General features: G+C 48.3%; 6 protein-coding genes across 6 annotated transcripts; 2 read left to right on the top strand and 4 right to left on the bottom strand.

Moving 5' to 3' along the window:
* Positions 1-53: 53 nt before the first annotated feature.
* TRIVIDRAFT_133015 (uncharacterized protein) lies at positions 54-2,975 on the bottom strand (the record flags this gene model as incomplete). The annotated part of the gene is made up of 4 exons (XM_014098250.1): positions 54-569; positions 855-1,069; positions 1,469-2,514; positions 2,629-2,975. Coding segments are annotated over 4 exons (2,124 nt in total), but the record flags the coding sequence as incomplete, so codon positions are not given.
* A 566-nt stretch (positions 2,976-3,541) lies between these two features.
* TRIVIDRAFT_119068 (uncharacterized protein) lies at positions 3,542-4,622 on the bottom strand (the record flags this gene model as incomplete). Its single annotated transcript, XM_014098251.2, has 3 exons — positions 3,542-3,597; positions 3,644-4,340; positions 4,383-4,622. Coding segments are annotated over 3 exons (993 nt in total), but the record flags the coding sequence as incomplete, so codon positions are not given.
* A 983-nt stretch (positions 4,623-5,605) lies between these two features.
* On the top strand, positions 5,606-7,700 carry TRIVIDRAFT_67941 (uncharacterized protein; the record flags this gene model as incomplete). The annotated part of the gene is made up of 6 exons (XM_014098252.1): positions 5,606-6,260; positions 6,421-6,433; positions 6,615-6,854; positions 6,968-7,061; positions 7,173-7,189; positions 7,274-7,700. 6 exons carry the CDS (start codon positions 5,606-5,608, stop codon positions 7,698-7,700), a joined length of 1,446 nt encoding a protein of 481 aa, XP_013953727.1.
* A 675-nt stretch (positions 7,701-8,375) lies between these two features.
* TRIVIDRAFT_224756 (uncharacterized protein) lies at positions 8,376-9,396 on the top strand (the record flags this gene model as incomplete). The annotated part of the gene is made up of 6 exons (XM_014098253.1): positions 8,376-8,606; positions 8,753-8,841; positions 8,951-9,124; positions 9,187-9,235; positions 9,300-9,306; positions 9,371-9,396. The coding sequence occupies 6 exons, from the start codon at positions 8,376-8,378 to the stop codon at positions 9,394-9,396; spliced, it is 576 nt and encodes a 191-aa protein (XP_013953728.1).
* A 1,403-nt stretch (positions 9,397-10,799) lies between these two features.
* Positions 10,800-14,021, bottom strand: TRIVIDRAFT_46164 (uncharacterized protein; the record flags this gene model as incomplete). The annotated part of the gene is made up of 4 exons (XM_014098254.1): positions 10,800-12,291; positions 12,355-13,275; positions 13,347-13,646; positions 13,699-14,021. 4 exons carry the CDS (start codon positions 14,019-14,021, stop codon positions 10,800-10,802), a joined length of 3,036 nt encoding a protein of 1,011 aa, XP_013953729.1.
* Positions 14,022-14,923: 902 nt separating this feature from the next.
* On the bottom strand, positions 14,924-16,742 carry TRIVIDRAFT_213602 (uncharacterized protein; the record flags this gene model as incomplete). The annotated part of the gene is made up of 2 exons (XM_014098255.1): positions 14,924-16,161; positions 16,655-16,742. The coding sequence occupies 2 exons, from the start codon at positions 16,740-16,742 to the stop codon at positions 14,924-14,926; spliced, it is 1,326 nt and encodes a 441-aa protein (XP_013953730.1).
* Positions 16,743-17,052: the final 310 nt, after the last annotated feature.

The following is a 17,052-nucleotide window of genomic DNA, read 5'->3' on the forward strand; positions in this document are numbered from 1 at the left end:
GGTGGTATAGGATAATTTCGAACTGTAGGGCCAATAAGTCGAGCGTTAATATTTGCTCCCTTGTCAAGAAGCATCCTCACAATTTCTCTGTCCCCTACAGCCACTGCGCCCTGAAGTGCATTGCCGTAAAAGCCTCCCCGAGCATTCACCTTTGCTCCTTTATCGAGGAGCATCTCCACCATTTCTTTCTTCCCTCTTATTGCTGCTCCCTGAAGCGGGTTACCCTTAAGTCCTCGAGCATTAATATTTGCTCCCTTCTCAAGAAGCAGGTTTGCAATATCCATTTCTCCTTTATAAGCAGCCGCGTGAAGCGCATTACCATAAAGCCCACCCCAAACATTAATTTTTGCTCCTTTATTAAGCAGCATCTCTACCATCTCTTTGTTTCCTCGAAATGCTGCTCTCTGAAGCGGACTGCCCCGAAATCCTCGGGCATTGATCTTGGCACCTTTCTCAAGAAGCATCTCCGCAATCTTGATTCTTCCGTTATCAGCTGCCGCCGCAAGCGCAGTGCCCCAAATTCCTCGAGCATTAATCTTTGCTCCCTTTTCAAGGAGCATCTCCACAATCTCTATTTTTCTTCCAGAAGCTGCTGCCACAAGTGCGGTGCCCCGAATTCCCCGAGCATTAATCTTCGCTCCCTTCTCAAGAAGCATCTCCACAATCTCTATTTCCCCTCCAGAAGCTGCTGCCACAAGAGCGGTGCCCATAAGGGATCGGGCGTTAATCTTTGCTCCTTTTCGAAGAAGCATCTCCACAATCTCTTTATGTCCACTTTCAGCTGCTGCCATAAGCGCGGTGCCCATAGGCGATCGAGTATGGATCTTTGCTCCCTTCTCAAGGAGCATCTTCACAATCTCTTTATGCCCACTTTCAGCTGCTGCCATAAGCGCAGTGCCACGAATCCCTCGAGCATTAATATCTGCTCCCTTCTCAAGAAACATCTCTAAAATCTCTATTTCTCCTCGATATGCTGCATCAGAAAGAGCGGTGCCCATAGGTCCTCGAGCATTAATCTTTGCCCCCTTTTCAAGCACCGTTGCTATGACATCTTTATCACCAGTCTGAGCTGCCTGGTGAAGCACGTTGCCTTCGGTGAGTCTTTCCCTGACACCAAGTTTAGCGCCATTTTCAATCAACATTGCCAGTATCTCTCTGTTAGGTTTATGGAATGCCATCTTTAGAGGGGTCCAGCGGGTGAGGCTTCCGCGAGTATGAGCTCCCCTGGTAAGTAGTGTTTTTACGGTTTTTTCGCGTCCATAGTATATAGCCGCATTAAGCGCTGTTCCATGAGGTCTACCATTGGCATTAATGTCAATTCCATGGTCAAGCAGTGTCTCTACCAATGTAGAGAGCCCACGGGCTGCCAGAATGTGCAATAGACTAAGAGGTGCGAAATCTCGACCGTAGTTCACGAAGTAACTATGGAGGCGTTCTAATCGCTTGAGAACGCTATCGTCTTTTAAACTCCGTAATAGTTCGGTTTGGCTTACCAATGTCGCCTCTTCTGCATGATCAAACACATATGTGGATGCGTAGTTGAGGAAAGGAAACCCCGATGTGTATTCGAGGGAATAACCCCTTGGTGCGAATTCCAGGGAAGAAACCTTAGATGGGGAATCGAAGGAAGAAACACCGGATGCGGATTCAATGGAAGAAAACCTGGACACGAATTCGAGGGAAGAAAAAAAAGATTCAATTTCTCCATTGTTTGATAGCTCCAGTGATTCCATCATTAAATATGACATACAGCAGTTCTTCAGACGATCTTGGCTCTTCGCAATCGGATCTTGCATAAGCCCCGGGTCTAGTTTTTGTAACCTGCCGTTTCGAACTAGGAAGTCGTTGACGGATTCGTGAATAAATTGGACCGTTTCCTTTCTGTCTTTGCGTATTTCGATAAGCCCTCTAGAAGTACTGATGATGCGTCGTCGAATGATATCAGGCGTTATCTGCAAGGGATCCCATTTGCCTAATGCCTGGCGATTTGTGCCGGCTATAAGACCAAAGTATATCTCCTCTGGTGTCAATAGTCGTTTGGCGAACAAGACCCACTGCAAAATCAAGATAGTCTCATCCTTATCAGGGTTGTTTCTATTAAGCAGCATCTCAAACACCTCTTCCAATTCGGCGGGCGTTTCGGTTAGCTTTTGCTTCATAGCTTCCATTTTGCCTTCGTCATATGCTTTATTCAACATAGTGATGACGAGCACAACCCACATAAAAATACCAGACGATTTGTTTCTGAGGGCTTTTTCAATCGCTTCATCTCTTTTAATTAGGTTGGAAGAGATGTAATTATTAATATCTTCGTCATGCTGTTTTTCCTTCTCTAAAACCAGTTCTTGGTATCTTCTAAAGCGGATGAAGGGGTAGTGACGGCTTGATAGACATATTTTGAGCGTAGTTCCTGCATTTGTGGCATCGGTGCTCAAATGCTGAAGAAATTCTGCGACTTTTTTCACATCGCCGTCGCTGCACTCGTCCAACGCATCTATAATCAAAAGGAGTGGCCTTGACTGGCACTTTGGTACTTCTGAGAGGAAGAATCTTATGAGCTCTGGCTCACCCCACTCCCACCCTCCTGGAGGACTATCTTGATTCTTTTTGCGAAATATTAGGAGAAACTGATCATAAAGAGAAGGCTCATGCTCGAGGAGTTGAAATAGTAGCGAGCGCAGCATGCCGAGAGGTGTCTTTTCGAGTTCGGCTCCTCGAGCGTTGAAGAAATATGACACGATGGCATAGTCATTTTCATTTTGGCAGTATTCCAAAATATGTTTCATCAATGTCGATTTACCAGTACCAGGGTTTCCTTTGATCCATAGCAATCTGTTATTGTGTTCGATGTGATCATACCATTTTTGAAACACAGATGTTTCAAAAAACCAGTCGCAGGTACCTGGATGTGTCGGGGATATATTCTGCAGACGGGCGCCGATATCACGGAAGCTGAGAGAGCTTCGGCATTCTATTTGAGGTTAGTTTTAGACTGTCTTGAAACTGGAAAAACTAACCAATCTTCTCTTTCTCGTCTAATTGACCTTGAACCGCGCTGGAAGGCTTATTACCGCGCGAGGAAGCTACGTCTTATTATTAGCTTGAGTTATGGAAGAAGAAAAAGCCTCAAGCCTTGCCTTGACTTTTCCAATACTTAACGAATATGTTTTTGTCTCCTTGGTGTATGCGGGCATGGTCCCCGACATTAGAGCCATTGAGATTCGTAGTGGGTGCTCTTATACGAGTCGCCCGGGTTCGGTATCGTGCGTAAGGGTTCATAGTCCGAGTGCTTATGATGATTACACAGTCGGAGTCAATGAAGGAGAATTCAATAGGATTAAGACATTGTCACAAAGAATATTGGGCTGTAGTTGGGCATTGAAGGATGCTCCGCTTTATCTAGTAAGTATTATGCAGGCTTACTTATGCCTGACGACCAATCGTGGTGAATTTATAAGAATCTGGGCTGATAAAGAGCTGCGCAACGCCCTTGTATCATCCTCCATAACCCAGCAGCGTCTAGTATATGTGTCTATGGTCCCTATTCAATCTCTTTTACCCACTCATACACCTTTTTCGCTATTACCCAGCTCGTATCTAGTCACCCCAAATTAGTATCTCTCTTGAAGGCACGTTATAAGACAAAACTCACGCTCCTTGACGCAAAACGCATGGGGAATATCTCCCTCGTCAATCTGAATCTTTGTGTGTCCCTTTTCACTCCTCCTCTCGATAAACGCATCCCGCAGATGGTTTGCGACCCAGTGGTCGTGTTTGCCATAAAAGATGAAGAACTTTGGAATTTGCTGCTGTGGTGTCTCAGCGCCATCTTGAGACTCTCCATTCGCAGCAGTCTTGCCTTTGCCGTGGTAGTAGTTGTAGTTGTTGATGTCGTCGTCTTCGATTGTCGTCTCCCATAGCTCCTCTTCCCACTTTTCTTCGCAAATGGTGCGCAGTTCTGAGAGCCCTAGGTGAATAGCCTGCCATACACCATCTCGACTCTTGAGCCACCGGGCCGTCACCTCTGCTGTTTGAGGTGTGAAACCCATGATGTTTTTGATGATCCATAGGACACAGGCGAACGGAATACAGTTGAGGATAAATTTCGCTAGATGGTGCGCATTGTCTTCCACGCTAGGGATGCTTCTTAGCAGACCAAGCCTCCTCCCGCTGGGTGAATTGGCAATGTGCGTGAGGGTCGGAAATAACAAGAAGCCGTGCCGAAGATTGAGATGCGGCGCTTGAGATGGATCCTGCATGTGCCGATGGAATATTTCTACTGAGATGTACGCGCCTACAGAGTGGCCCATGAGGATGACAAAGTCGTATGGCCGCGCTGCCTGTCCGTCTTCACCCTCAGCTCCGGCGTTATCGGGAATGACGCTCCTGGCCGCAACATCGCGATACATGCCGTCAATCTGGCCGTCGAGATCCCAGGGCTCGTTGGTGTTGCTGAACGGCTCATGGTCGTCGTCGCTGAAGCCGAGGAGATTCCTCCCGTAAATGTCAAACGCCGTGCCTCCAGAGCCTTCATCTGCTGCATCGAGCATCCCGCGCAAGCAGTCTAGGAAGACGGCATAGTAATTGACAAGTCCTGGGTTGCCGCAGATGAAGTAGATGAGGCCGTGTCTCTGGTAGGGGCGGACGCCTCTTGGCCGCGGCTTTGCGAGGAGAGAAATGATGGGGGCCATTGTAGCTGGCGGTTGTTGGGATTAGTGATGGAACCTTGATATCCGCATGAGCTCTGCTGGTGGATTGTGGGGTTTTGGAGTTGGTGATGATGATGAGGAGATTTGCTTCGCCTATTGAGGCATTGGAATGAATGAATGACGACTGCTAACTGGAGTGGGTCAATGCCGAGGCTCTAGCATCTATCGCCATACTTAGCCTCGTATTCTCGTCTTACTGATAGATGCTATCACCATCAAAGTCACTATTGCTCACTATTAAAGTACATTCTTGATCAAAATACTGATGTTGAGCGATTCATTCCCACATATAGACTGGACCATTTGTATGCGCGACGCTGCTGACACCAGATTTCCGTTGAAGGGGCTCTCCAATTTGTAACAATACCTATGCATATTACATTACCTTGCATCAAGATATTACAAAATTGACTCTCTTGTCTGTCATAAGAAATTGATCTATTTATCTTGTCTCTATTTTTTACTTTTTCTATTTTCTTTTCTTTTTGTAGCAGTGTCTAGAGTTTCCTTTCTACCTCCTCTTTCAGCTGCTGCAGCGTAGCAGCCCTCTGCATCAAGGAGTGCAAACGCATCAGCTGCCAGACAGCTGCACTGCTCAACATTCTTACACCTATTTATTCAACCTCTTCCCTCTCCCTCTCCCTCTCCCTCTTCAACTTTTTGCATCTTCTCTCTTACTTTCGTTTTCTTCCTCTCTTCTCTAGTCTCTTCTTCATTTACTTCAGACTTCATCTCATCACTACCATCAGAAGCATCCTCAGTTTGCCTTCTCTTTGGCCTGCTTTCTGATTGCTTCACAGACCGTGTTCAAAGGGGCTGCTTTCAATTACCAACAGGTGAGAATGCTTCATCAGCTTCAGCTGCTAGATCTAACATGTAGTAGAATCCAATTTACTATGAACCCAGCGGCGACTCCCGACAGCACAATCTTGGATGAATACTGCGACCAGGAAACAGACATGGACTTTGACAATAAAATATCGATGACGTACAATGACTGTCGCTCTGTCTCCATGGCTCTAGATCCTTTGAGAAATGCCGATCTCAAGAAGTCAGTTTACAAATTCTTGCTAGAGTTTCTTGAAGATCCCCAGAAGCACTGTGCCTGGGCAGAAGCAGCGAAGGAACTCAGGCGTCTCAAGCAATGTTCAATACAGCAAATCATTCGAGTCCTAACTACAAGCCTTGAGCTAGCTCAAGGAGATGAGATAAAAATCCAGAGCTTACTCAAGCAAAGAACCTGGAACGATGTGCCTTTGTTTACATGGTTGCCGCAAAGCGTGTGTCGAAGTATTGGCTACAAGGTTCAAGATATAGATCATAATACTTTCCAGAACCTTGAAGAGATCAATTATGAGATTAGTCGACTGGTCAATGATATGATGAGGGAGGAGCTTGGGCTACGGCCATCGCAACGTTTGGATCCTGAACCTGACCTAACGGACGCGATGCAGCTCGCCGACAAATTTCTTGATCGTATATCAGTGTTTTTGCGGCACAACCGTGTCATCGAAGGCCAAATCGAATATTTGAAATGGACCGAAAAGAGTGGTAAAGCCTAGATGGAGTGGCAGGTGTCGCGGCACAGAGGAAAATTGCAATGACGACATTCCACCAGCGAGAATCGGGATTTAGATCAAATGGGGTTTCAGTGGATAGAACATTTCTATTTGCTTCCACACCAAAAAGGACTTGCAATACATATATCCAGTAATAAAAGTTCTGTTTGTGCGACACTGCAGTTACCCGAGACTGAAAGTATTATGTGTCAAAAACTTTGCGGTGTGACTCATGTTGGCATCCATCCTCGATGACAGCTATCCGTCTACTAATGTTAGTAACCCCCTAAGCTCGAGTGAATTAACTTGTCAGGAGATTGGTAAGTGGCCTGTTAATTCACTGTAGGGTGTTCATGAAGGTGGCAAATGTTATAAGTATCCATCTCTCCTCCCCCGAGTTGATCTGGCATCTTCAGCTGGCAGAACTTCGTCCCCCATGGGGTTTCAACCCCCAGAAGGGTACAATTGCAGAAATCAACTCTAGAATCGTTCATGGTGAAGATGGTGGAGAACAATTGGAAGCACCCGCGAATAGAATTGACAGACTCTCTTTTACAGAAAAGGACCCGAGGGATCGTCACGGATTGTAGGTCACAGCATCAGTATTACCGAGTAACTCCAGACTCGAAACATCTGACCCGAATTCATTTTAATGCAGGCCCCCAAATCTGTGTTGCTATATTTACCCGACAAATACAGACTACACACTAATCTACCCGACTGCCTCAAAAAGAAAACACAGTCACTGATGACGAAGACAAAACAGCAATTCGAGGCCACTTCAATGGTTGATGTGAGTCACATGAACCGCCAATCAAGCCATAGCCCAGCTGAAGAAGTGTCTCGATAGCAGAGAACAAAGCAACAGGCCCTTCACCCAGCGCAACGGACTTGAACTGGCCAGTTATGGCAATTTATACAGTAAGTTTGTACAAACTTTCCCAGGGATACTGTCGCTATTACTATCTCTCGTGGTCCTTCCTAATAAGTGTCTTGTGTGTTTAGGTTAATTTATAAATCGCCGACCCTTGTGCCAAATGGAAGACTACGAGTAATCGACATACCGCAATGTCCTGAACAAAGAACTGCGAGGGGCATTATTTTCACAGCACACTCACGCTACGAAGAGGATGCTAATAATGCCAGTCGGTCGCTCTCGAAAGAGCAGCTGACACAGTTCTCATCCCAAGGCGACGCCGTCGCTTACGCACCGGGTGTTGAGGATTTCAGCATTATCGATGATGAACAAGCAGAATCAGCTCTTGACGATGGTGACGTCCCTATGGCAAAAGGCACATTGCCGCATACCACAAAATGCCGACCAACACGATCAAGAATGACATATGGAATCTGGTTATCGCGGACGAATGCCATTTTATCAAGACAGAATTACCGCCGCAAACAAACTCGTGCGACAGCTCGACCGAAATAGCCTTGAACTAGTCACCGAAACCAATTCTACAAAGTCCAAGAACACACATTCGTTTGCCTCGGATGCAACTGCCCGTCCCTAACAAACGAGCAGGCTCGACACCAGATGGCGACTGAAAAGAGCATCCACGGAATGTGCCGTCAAATTGCCGATCAATAATACATGCCCAATTACAACAAAAGACAAACCCTGAAAGAGGACATTTAATCACATCTATAGGGCCTAGATTGGCTTAAGAACCTCCGCATAGACTCATATAAGTACCCAACAATGACAAATCACCGCCTCCTGGCAACTTCCTTCTCTACAAACCGCCGAACGTTTCGCCACTTGGAACCAGGAGGATCACATCCCCGTCTATCATACAAAGGATGACAGTCACAACAAAACTTCGGATGTGGAAGCATTCTGATCACATCAAGTTTAGTATGGCTTCTCCCAAACGATACCCTCAGCTCGTGGAATATATATCTGGAAAACCTGCAACATACAGCATTAACTTCAGAGAATACAAACAAGAGACTCTTCAAGCCTCATGGAAGAATTCATTGGTACCAACGACGCAGTCGCGGATACCCCAGTTGCAATAATGACTATTATGGATCACGCTCGGATCGACCGCACCCAATTCAGCCATCATTTGCTCTTGATGGGACACGAGGACTTACCGAAGCAATGTCCCTAGTTCCATGCGCCCTGTACCCCAAACAATACCCTACCAGCCCCAGCTTTCGGGTGAGCTTGAAGATAGTAGGTGCTAGTCCAGGGCCTGCCAACGGAGACCTGGCTAACACTGCATGGGATATGAAGACAAACGACCCCATAACCCACAGAGTCAACCTCGCCGATTACAAAAGGGAAGCTCGAGAACTGTTTGAGTCTTTCATGCGTTCCGCAGACGTGAATGTAGGTACTAGTCTCCTGTGACATTTGCCTAAGACCGCTAGGCGCCAACGAACCAGACAGTTTCGTGCGTAGCACCCCCCCTAGACCTCGAATTATAACCAAGACTTGTATACTAAGATGCCACCTATTTTTGGCTCTAGTGACAGCTTCTGAAAACTCATCTTAGCGATAAGTTTGATCCGAATTCTGCAGAGCACTGTGTTGAAAACCTCGTACGGTTGTTCTTGGAGGTGGCGTCAGTATCGCCGATTCTCTGTCTGTCATCGCAGGGCGTTTCACGACCTATCTAAACGTAAGTAGCCCCGGGGTCTCCAGAACTTTCTGTAGATTCTAACTGGCTTCAGAACACTGGTGCCATTGAGTTACATCAGCTTTTACGAGCCTAGAACCGCTGACACTATCGGATCTGCTGTCGTCAATGAAGATGAGAAAGCTGCCATCGACATTGACATTCCTGATGACGAGAACAGTGATGAAGAACATGAAGTACCTTCCGGTTTCCTCCTAGGCGGCCATGGGTAAGCTGAAACCTAAACGAGGAATCGCTGGAAAACAGAGAAAACAAGCTAAATGGACCTAGAAATACCGACTCATCAGAAGAGATTTCGAGAAACGGACATGTCTATCATGTGTGTACGGCCCAGCTCCCTGGATTTATACACCATATACAACTGCTATATACAGCACATTTAGTTCAAGAGTTAGTATGCAGAGTATTCTATTGACTTCTCAATCTGAGACACTAATACTAACCGGGTATACAGGTGGAAACTCCCAGTACTATACCTAACGCACTGTAGAGGAAGAGAACTATAGCTTAGGACAGAGTTACCTATGTGCTGGACGAGGCCATATCTCTCACGCATAAAAAGAAAGACTCGAATTCTCTCCCGCAACGCAAGCATTACTACGAATACATTCGACAAAAGAGAACCCAATATCTTCTTCGTACACACAGTTGAGAATTCCCCAAGTCATCAAGCAGAAATCCTGTTTTTCGATCTTGTTCAGTTGGCGACGGGAGCCTATGAACTAGCCGTGATGAAAATCCGACATAGGGAATATCGACCTTGGCCGATCAAGAAACAAAGAAATACACAGATCTTGCCGGATAATGACCGAATAAATGGAACGCAAGATTCGGGCTTGTCTCTGTCCGAACAATTGACGACTCTCCCAGACACTAGGCCGAAGCGGCCATTTGTGATCTCGTGAGATTTGAAACGTCAGGCTTTTTTGTCAACAAACGTCTGGCAGTCATGACGACGAGAGCTCAAGGACTCACGGTCCTTGAGGGACAAGAGCCGATCCCCCGCTGTCGAAACAAGGGCAAACATTGAGGATAATATAATTATTAAAATGGGCGGACGAATGATTTTTTGCAACCTCTGCTTGCTCACAGGCCATGGCTAGAAATAATGCAAGGCGAAACTCATTTACAACTTGTACATTAGCAACCACGGCGGAAGACGGTGCTCCTTGGTCACATTCATACCAATATGTTTTCTTTAGAGAACCAAGATGGCAGTATCCAGATACATCATCGGCACTTCAAACTCAATAACGCCTTTTCATCGATCAAATTTGGCAAGGTAGCGGATTCTCTGTCTAATCTGGAGATTGGCCGCAAATATCGGAAAGAATGTGCAGCTATCTATACATAAACAGCGAGCTCTTGACGGCGGCATCCCAACTCACGACCTGGGACGCATTCTCGTCATCACTGGCGGGGAAATGAAGCAAAAGAATTAATGGGATTTTATTTCTCTAAACTTTCCGATTGCCAACAAGCCACCTGATTTTCTCTATTTTTTTCGTATTGGCAATGCCATCAACATCACGGCGGATCTCCACTGCTGAAGGGGTTACATTGCTTTCTTCTCGGTGGCTGGGTGAATTTTTTCATGGGCTCCCCACTGTTCACCAAAGCAGATGAGTGCGGTTTTATACGAGAGAAATTGCTGGGTCCTGGCGGTGAGGGGAATGATAGGACTTGACATGTGAATGGAATCATATTGCAATTCGCCCCAAGGCAGATGCCAGCGGAGTTCAGCTTCAAGTATGTACACATAATCATGTAGCCAAAGGACAGCTGGCAATCAATCCATAATATTCAGTTCTGTTTGGATATCCGCAATGTCGCCAACAATAATGATACAAGTTCGATGGCTGCTAAACCAAAGCCACGCTTCATCATGATACAGTAAATTTCTTCCTGACTTCAACCAGACCAACTGCCGTCTTGCTGATGACTGCCCACTTGGGCATGTATTGATACAGCTCACGCAGGACGGGTATTGTCTTGTCGTCGTTCATGTCGCTGTAGGCACACTTCACGGTCACCTCCAATTTATCCTCATCCAAGACACGGTCGCCGTCCGTCAGCTGTAGCGTAATGTCCCATGGCCCCTCCCACTCTCGTCTGAAGAGAGTAATCACCCGCAATCCATCACGCGGGATTGTGCCAAATCGGCGATCCGCAGGAGCTGCGCCCTTCACCTCAAATCCAAATACCGGCTGAGAAAGCATCAAAATGCACATCTTGGTGTCCAAAGCATCTACATTGACATTGGCAGTCTTGCCGTCGAATGACTTTGAACTTGTCACGGTGATCAAGTCTTTCGGTTCTGTGCCATTCGCAAGATAAGGTGGGAGAGATGACGCATCGTATTCGCAAGCAGTGAGGCCTGAACGTGTCGAGGGTTTGCACTCAATATCTTGGCCGGTAGCCGACGGGACAGATGCGACAACTGCGTGAACATATTCCGAGATGCCCGATAGAGAAGCTACGTTTGTTCCAGCATCTACATCGATGACCTCTTGGAAGTAGAGTTTGTATCGAGCGTTGTTCGAAAAGGGGAAAGCAGCAAGGTTGTAGATGAATGTGGCAACAAAAACCACGAAAAGGAATAGCGGTACGTGGCGAGAGATGCGGTGCATAAACGGCGTCAGAGGGAGCAGAAGGAGAATTGACATGATTCCGACTCCCATGATGGGAGGCAAAAGACTGCCGCCATCGGCACCGTTCATGGCCATCGCAGAAGTCTGCACCAATCCCAGATTTCCCACAAGGATGACGTGGATAGGAGCGAGTAGGAGGAACTGAATAATCCAAGTCCAAGTTGGCAGTCGTCCAGACCACGCCTGTTCGTGTTCGTACGGAGGATAGCTGCGCAAAGGCGAGGGAGCAGGTTGGCCATATGCCTGAGCTGACCGGCGGTAAGTACTGGCAAATGTCGGTTGTTGGTCGTTCGATCCATAGCCTTGCTCTCCAGCTCTCAGTGGTGTTGTCTCGGTAGCACTCTCTGCTGCCGCATAGCCCTGATCGTCTTGATCGTCTTCGTGGCCCGTGATTGTGTTCTCGGAACTGGCAATCCTGGTATGTTCTGGGGCAGCGTCGTCTTGATACTGGTTGGCGAATTCTTCCTTTCCAGGAAGTGCAAATTGCTCAACCAGCGAAATGAAGAGCGCCACAAAGATGGCCGTGTGGAAGAATGCCGTAAAATAGAGACCACCGACGTGTATGCGATCTTCGGCTAGAGCAGCAATTACTTGAACAATCCAAGAGAGGATAAACAGCCAAATTAGGGCAAATCCGCGATGGAGAGCGGTTGGCCTGACAAAGTTGGCGCCTCTCATGATGAGCCAGAAGCTGCAGTAGAATAGAGACAGGAGTTGAGCCCAGCTACCAGTTTATTAGTTAAAAGAACAATCATGATGAGGATATAGGCAAGGAGGAAAAGCTTACACTGCATATCCGCTGCTGTAGATGATGAGCGGATTGACCTTGGCAACGAGCAAGACCGCGCCGATTGTCAGACCCGCGGCGAAGATGAGGGCCAAAGGATATCGGAAGAAGCCACGCCAGCCACTAAGAGCAATCGGGTCATCATGCATCTCAGAGTGCTCCAGCTGTATGTCCTTTGCCCAAAAGTAATACCTATCAGAACGAACCAGCAAAAGTGTAACAATGGACAGAACCAGGGGTGTCACAATGAGCAGCGTGAGCGACCACGCAAACAACCCCCTAAGCGGGAAGGCCGACCATCCACTGCCATACCAATCAAAATAGACACCCTCGGTGGGCTTGCCCGTCTGAGCCAAGCTTTTATCACCGTCTGGACGGTCGCCGCTGAAGACTGTTCCAGTAATCTCAGAGAATCTCTCTGCCGATGCCAGAGCGGCAGACAACATGTGCCAAATGCTGCGGACAGAAGTGTGACGCGCATCATCGTCTTCGGTATGATAGCGTGAACGAGGATGATAAAAGGCAATATCCATACCTCGCTGGCCAAAGTTTGGTGCAAACACTTCAAAATCCGTTCCACTCTTGATAACTCCTCTCTCGAACGCGTTTGCCGCAACGACGGATCCAAAGGGATGAGGGCTCTTGGAATAGACCTCGGCAGCTTCAAGATCGGTGGTTCTGAAAAGCATAGCACGGCCTCCGGCTCCAGCTCCCTCCAGGTTGACAAATGTGTGGCAAAACTTGAGAAGCGGGCTGTAGCCAAATGCACGAGCTCCCAGGAGACCATCTTCTTCTGCATTGTTGAAGAGAAGTACAACACCATGTTTCGGCTGGTGTCCCTCGGTGGTGAAGTAGCTCAATATCTGCAGCATGCTTACGCACGACATGCCGTCGTCAGTGGCACCATATCCGGTTGAGACACTGAAAATGTTAGCATATCGGTAGTTCCATCATAATCTCAAGTGACCAGGGAGATCAGGATATGGACTAACGAGTCAAAATGGCAATTGACGAGAACACCGCCGGATTTGCTGTACTTTGCAGCGCCGGCTTGAGAGGCCCACCAGTTGCCCTCGGGGTCTTCTTTGCCATGAATATAGACATAAAAGTTGTCACCCTCGAAGTAATAGCCTTGCCACGTCTTTGAGCCGCCCTTGGTGCTTTGCAACAGCGAGTCGACGGTCCAAGTCACGTTCGAAATGCGGTCATCGAAGATTGTGGCACCTGGTGCTCGCTTGGCTCTCGGCGCGTCAAGGGTATCTCTAGCAGTAGATTGTTCGAACCTGTGATACCTGTCAGCCGTCTGAAGAAATCGATTCCCAGGTGTCGCTATAGTGGACAAACCTGTCATCCCAGATCACTCCCCCGGTCGTCTCAGTTTTGTAAGGAACGCCATTCCGATCCAGGATATTCTGGGAGCGCTTAATCAAGTACTCGCGGACATCGGCGTTTGCCCGACTGTTGTACGGATGGTACTGTTTCGTGATGGTTTGAAGATCGAACCACGCTTCGCTCAGATTCAACCCTTGCTTGAGGGAATGCTCGGATGGAACAGGCGGCACCGTTTCGTGGACGTAAATCAGCGGTATGGTGACAGCGAGGTAGACTGCCGTTGTCCAGAAGGTGACGGGCCCCGGACTGAAGCTGAACGGATTGAGGAATTTCATCATGACTTTGCGATCGAGAGATAACGACGTAAACTGTCGAGTACCGCTCCAGTTATGGGGCGACGCAAGACGAGCGCAAGGAGCTGCGGCTCGGCGACTGGATGAGGCCTAGCGGCGCAGGCAATGGAATTCGACGATGGCAGAGCTGTGGTTGAAGAGCTTAGGGGATAAGAATAGTAGTGATTAGGGTCGCATGCGTCATCCCTTGGCCAGCGCCTCTCGAGACGCTCAGCTTTGGAATCGGGAGAACAAAAAAGGAAGAAGAAAAAAGACAAAGGCCGGCCGGTGAAGCAAGATGCAGGATGCAGGATGCACATGCGTCCCGTCTTGGATATGATAAGGCAAGGTACCGCGAGTGTGGGGTGTCATGTGCAGCTCCAGTGCAGCAGCGCTATAACTGTGGCCAGTGAGAGCGCTGCGGCAGCGACAAAAGTCCCGCTATAGCCCGCTGGAGCTCCCCATAGCAGCTTGACGGGGGCCATGGATAGCTGTCAGCTCCTCTGATGGATGGGGTAGCTGACGTCAACTTGGACCATCACCTCAGCTTTTTGCGCTAGCCGAGTGACATTTGGTGTCTGGAGATTTATGAAGAAGCTCCATGGATAAAAGATACTGTAATCGAATTGATACCCTCACTGAGTTGAATTTTCTCTTAAACCGGCATCTACACGTTACAATTGACTTCAAATAGTGATTGATTTGCCCAATGATAATCCGTTACCCGGTTGTTCCACTTGTGCATGATGCGATTGCTCACACTCCACCATTTACTGGTGATCGTATGTACCTATACAGCATCTTGCATCATGGCCTACTACTTCAATGAGCAGCAGAAGAGGGTATCATTTCGTGGATTTCGCGGTATCCAATGTAGTTTTACACGAGGCCCTGGGCCTGTACCACTAGTCAGAAAAGTCCTCGTTGGGAGGTTCTCTGCCAAAGGGGTGATTAAACTTAAGAAGTCCATTGAGTCCACCAACCCATGGATCATCATCCTCTGTCCGTATCACGCACGGAACTCCGCCATGCCACTCCTCGCCAGGCCCTGCTCGCCCGACGAATTCGCCTTCGACATGGATCTCTGACCCAGGCAAGACGCCAGCACACCGTCTGCCATCGATGCTGAGGTCCAGCTCGCGGCCTCTGTTCTTGGGGCTCATCCGGAGTGTCACCTTTGTGTCCAGCGGCAGAACTAGGGACCGGAAGCTGAGACTGCAAGGACTGATGGGGGTAATGAGCAACGACTTTACCAATGGATGCACAATAGGTCCTCCAGCGCTTAGACTATAAGCTGTTGAGCCTGTTGGCGTGCTGATGAGGATGCCGTCGGCTGTCGTTTCTGTCAGAAAATGGCCGTTTTGGTAGATGTCAATGATGGCCAGGTGAGGGTGCGAGCCACGGTGGACCGAGATTTCGTTAATGGCACGCAGAGGTGGCGATACCTCCGTTGGACTGGCAATCCCCGACTTTGGCTGGCTCGCCAATGTGTTGGAGACTTGATGGTTGATGTTGTTTCCAGCCCTGTCGAAGATGTCGGCCTTGATCCGATGCCGCAGCAAGACTCGGGATGCTCTGTTCATTCCCATACTCTTGCCCCTGACTCGGTCCCAGCCTTCACCAGAGGTCCTGGTTGTATCCACGCCATCATCCTTTCCTCTCGGGACGGCAGCATTGCGCCCCGCACTCACGTCGCTCCCGCTCATGTACATCTCCCTCCACGCTTTCTTGTGCTCTGCAAAATTCCATTCCCCGAGGAATCCCAATGTCCCCATGCTGAAGGATAAGATTGGAGGGACGGACCCGTGGAGCTTGAATAAGCTTGCGGCTCGCAAAACGGTGCCATCGCCGCCGAAAGTTGCAATAGCATCGATTTTGTCGGCAATGCTGGTACCGTTGTCGACGACGAAGATGGGGAAGTCGAGCTCTTGTTGGATCGGAACGGCGACACGGGCTTCGATAACAATGTTGACTTCGGGATAGTCGCTTCGGATGTGCTTTGCAAACTGGACGACAGACTCGGTCACCTCGGGAGAGTAGAGCTTCTGCACCAGCAGCAGATTGCGGGGTGGCCGCGGCCAGTTGAGCGACAGCAGCGACGATCCGGGCTTGGAGATTTGGAGATATCGAGGATGCGTCCGTTCTGGAAGCTCTGCGACGCTGCGCGACTGTGCGAGTCTCGAAGAATGCGTGGTGGACAGGCATCGTCGGTCAGAGGCCATCGTCGGCAGCCGAGCTGGCCGAGCTTGAGCAATTTGGCGCCATGGTCCTCGGAATGCTCGAAAGTATGTAGACATTGCTTGGGATCAAGAGGTGTGTATCATGTTGGCAACAAGAGGGAAAGGGCCAGCTTTGGTGATCTTAGGATCGTGAGCCGGGCTCTTTTGCAGTAGAGTTGAGGTAGCTTGCCATGATCATGGAGCTGCTGTGGATGGATTTCCTTTCTTAGCGTTGCAGCGAGCTGTTGTTTAGCAAAAGACAATTTTATTCATCTAGAGGAGATGTATTGCCATAGCGTGATTTACCCAACTATCCGTTTCAGTGCTCCCATTTGGTAGCTGTACATTGCAGCGTATGACGGCATTTCCCCAATTCTTGCCTATTAATACATGTACAAGGCAAATGTTCGCTCTCACCTGTCGTCGGATTTGCTCTAGTGATGGATTTGGGATGTACGTCAGGCTGCATGTCGTTTACACAGTTAGGCTGAATACTGGGTCTCATCGTGATGCAAACTAAGGGAGGCTGAGAATCCTGCCGCATCCTGGGCTGAATGCTAGGCTGAATATCAGCTTGAGCCTGTCAAGCGAGTTGCAAAATGAATACGTGCATACGGAGTAGATGAGAACAACAAGAGCATTATTGCAATGAATTTAGCGCGGTTGATATGCATGTGTTGTTGAGTCTTTGCCAGGCAATGTTCAACTACGAGACTTGGCAGTTGATCCTTGCATGACTTTACATGGATTGTCGATCAAGCTCTACCTACCTATTTGAATCATAGTCGCATAGGGCTGTCACACCTTACAAGTAG

This window comes from Trichoderma virens, assembly GCF_000170995.1.
Source record: "Trichoderma virens Gv29-8 chromosome Unknown TRIVIscaffold_83, whole genome shotgun sequence".
In the NCBI taxonomy this organism is placed as follows: Eukaryota; Fungi; Ascomycota; class Sordariomycetes; order Hypocreales; family Hypocreaceae; genus Trichoderma; species Trichoderma virens.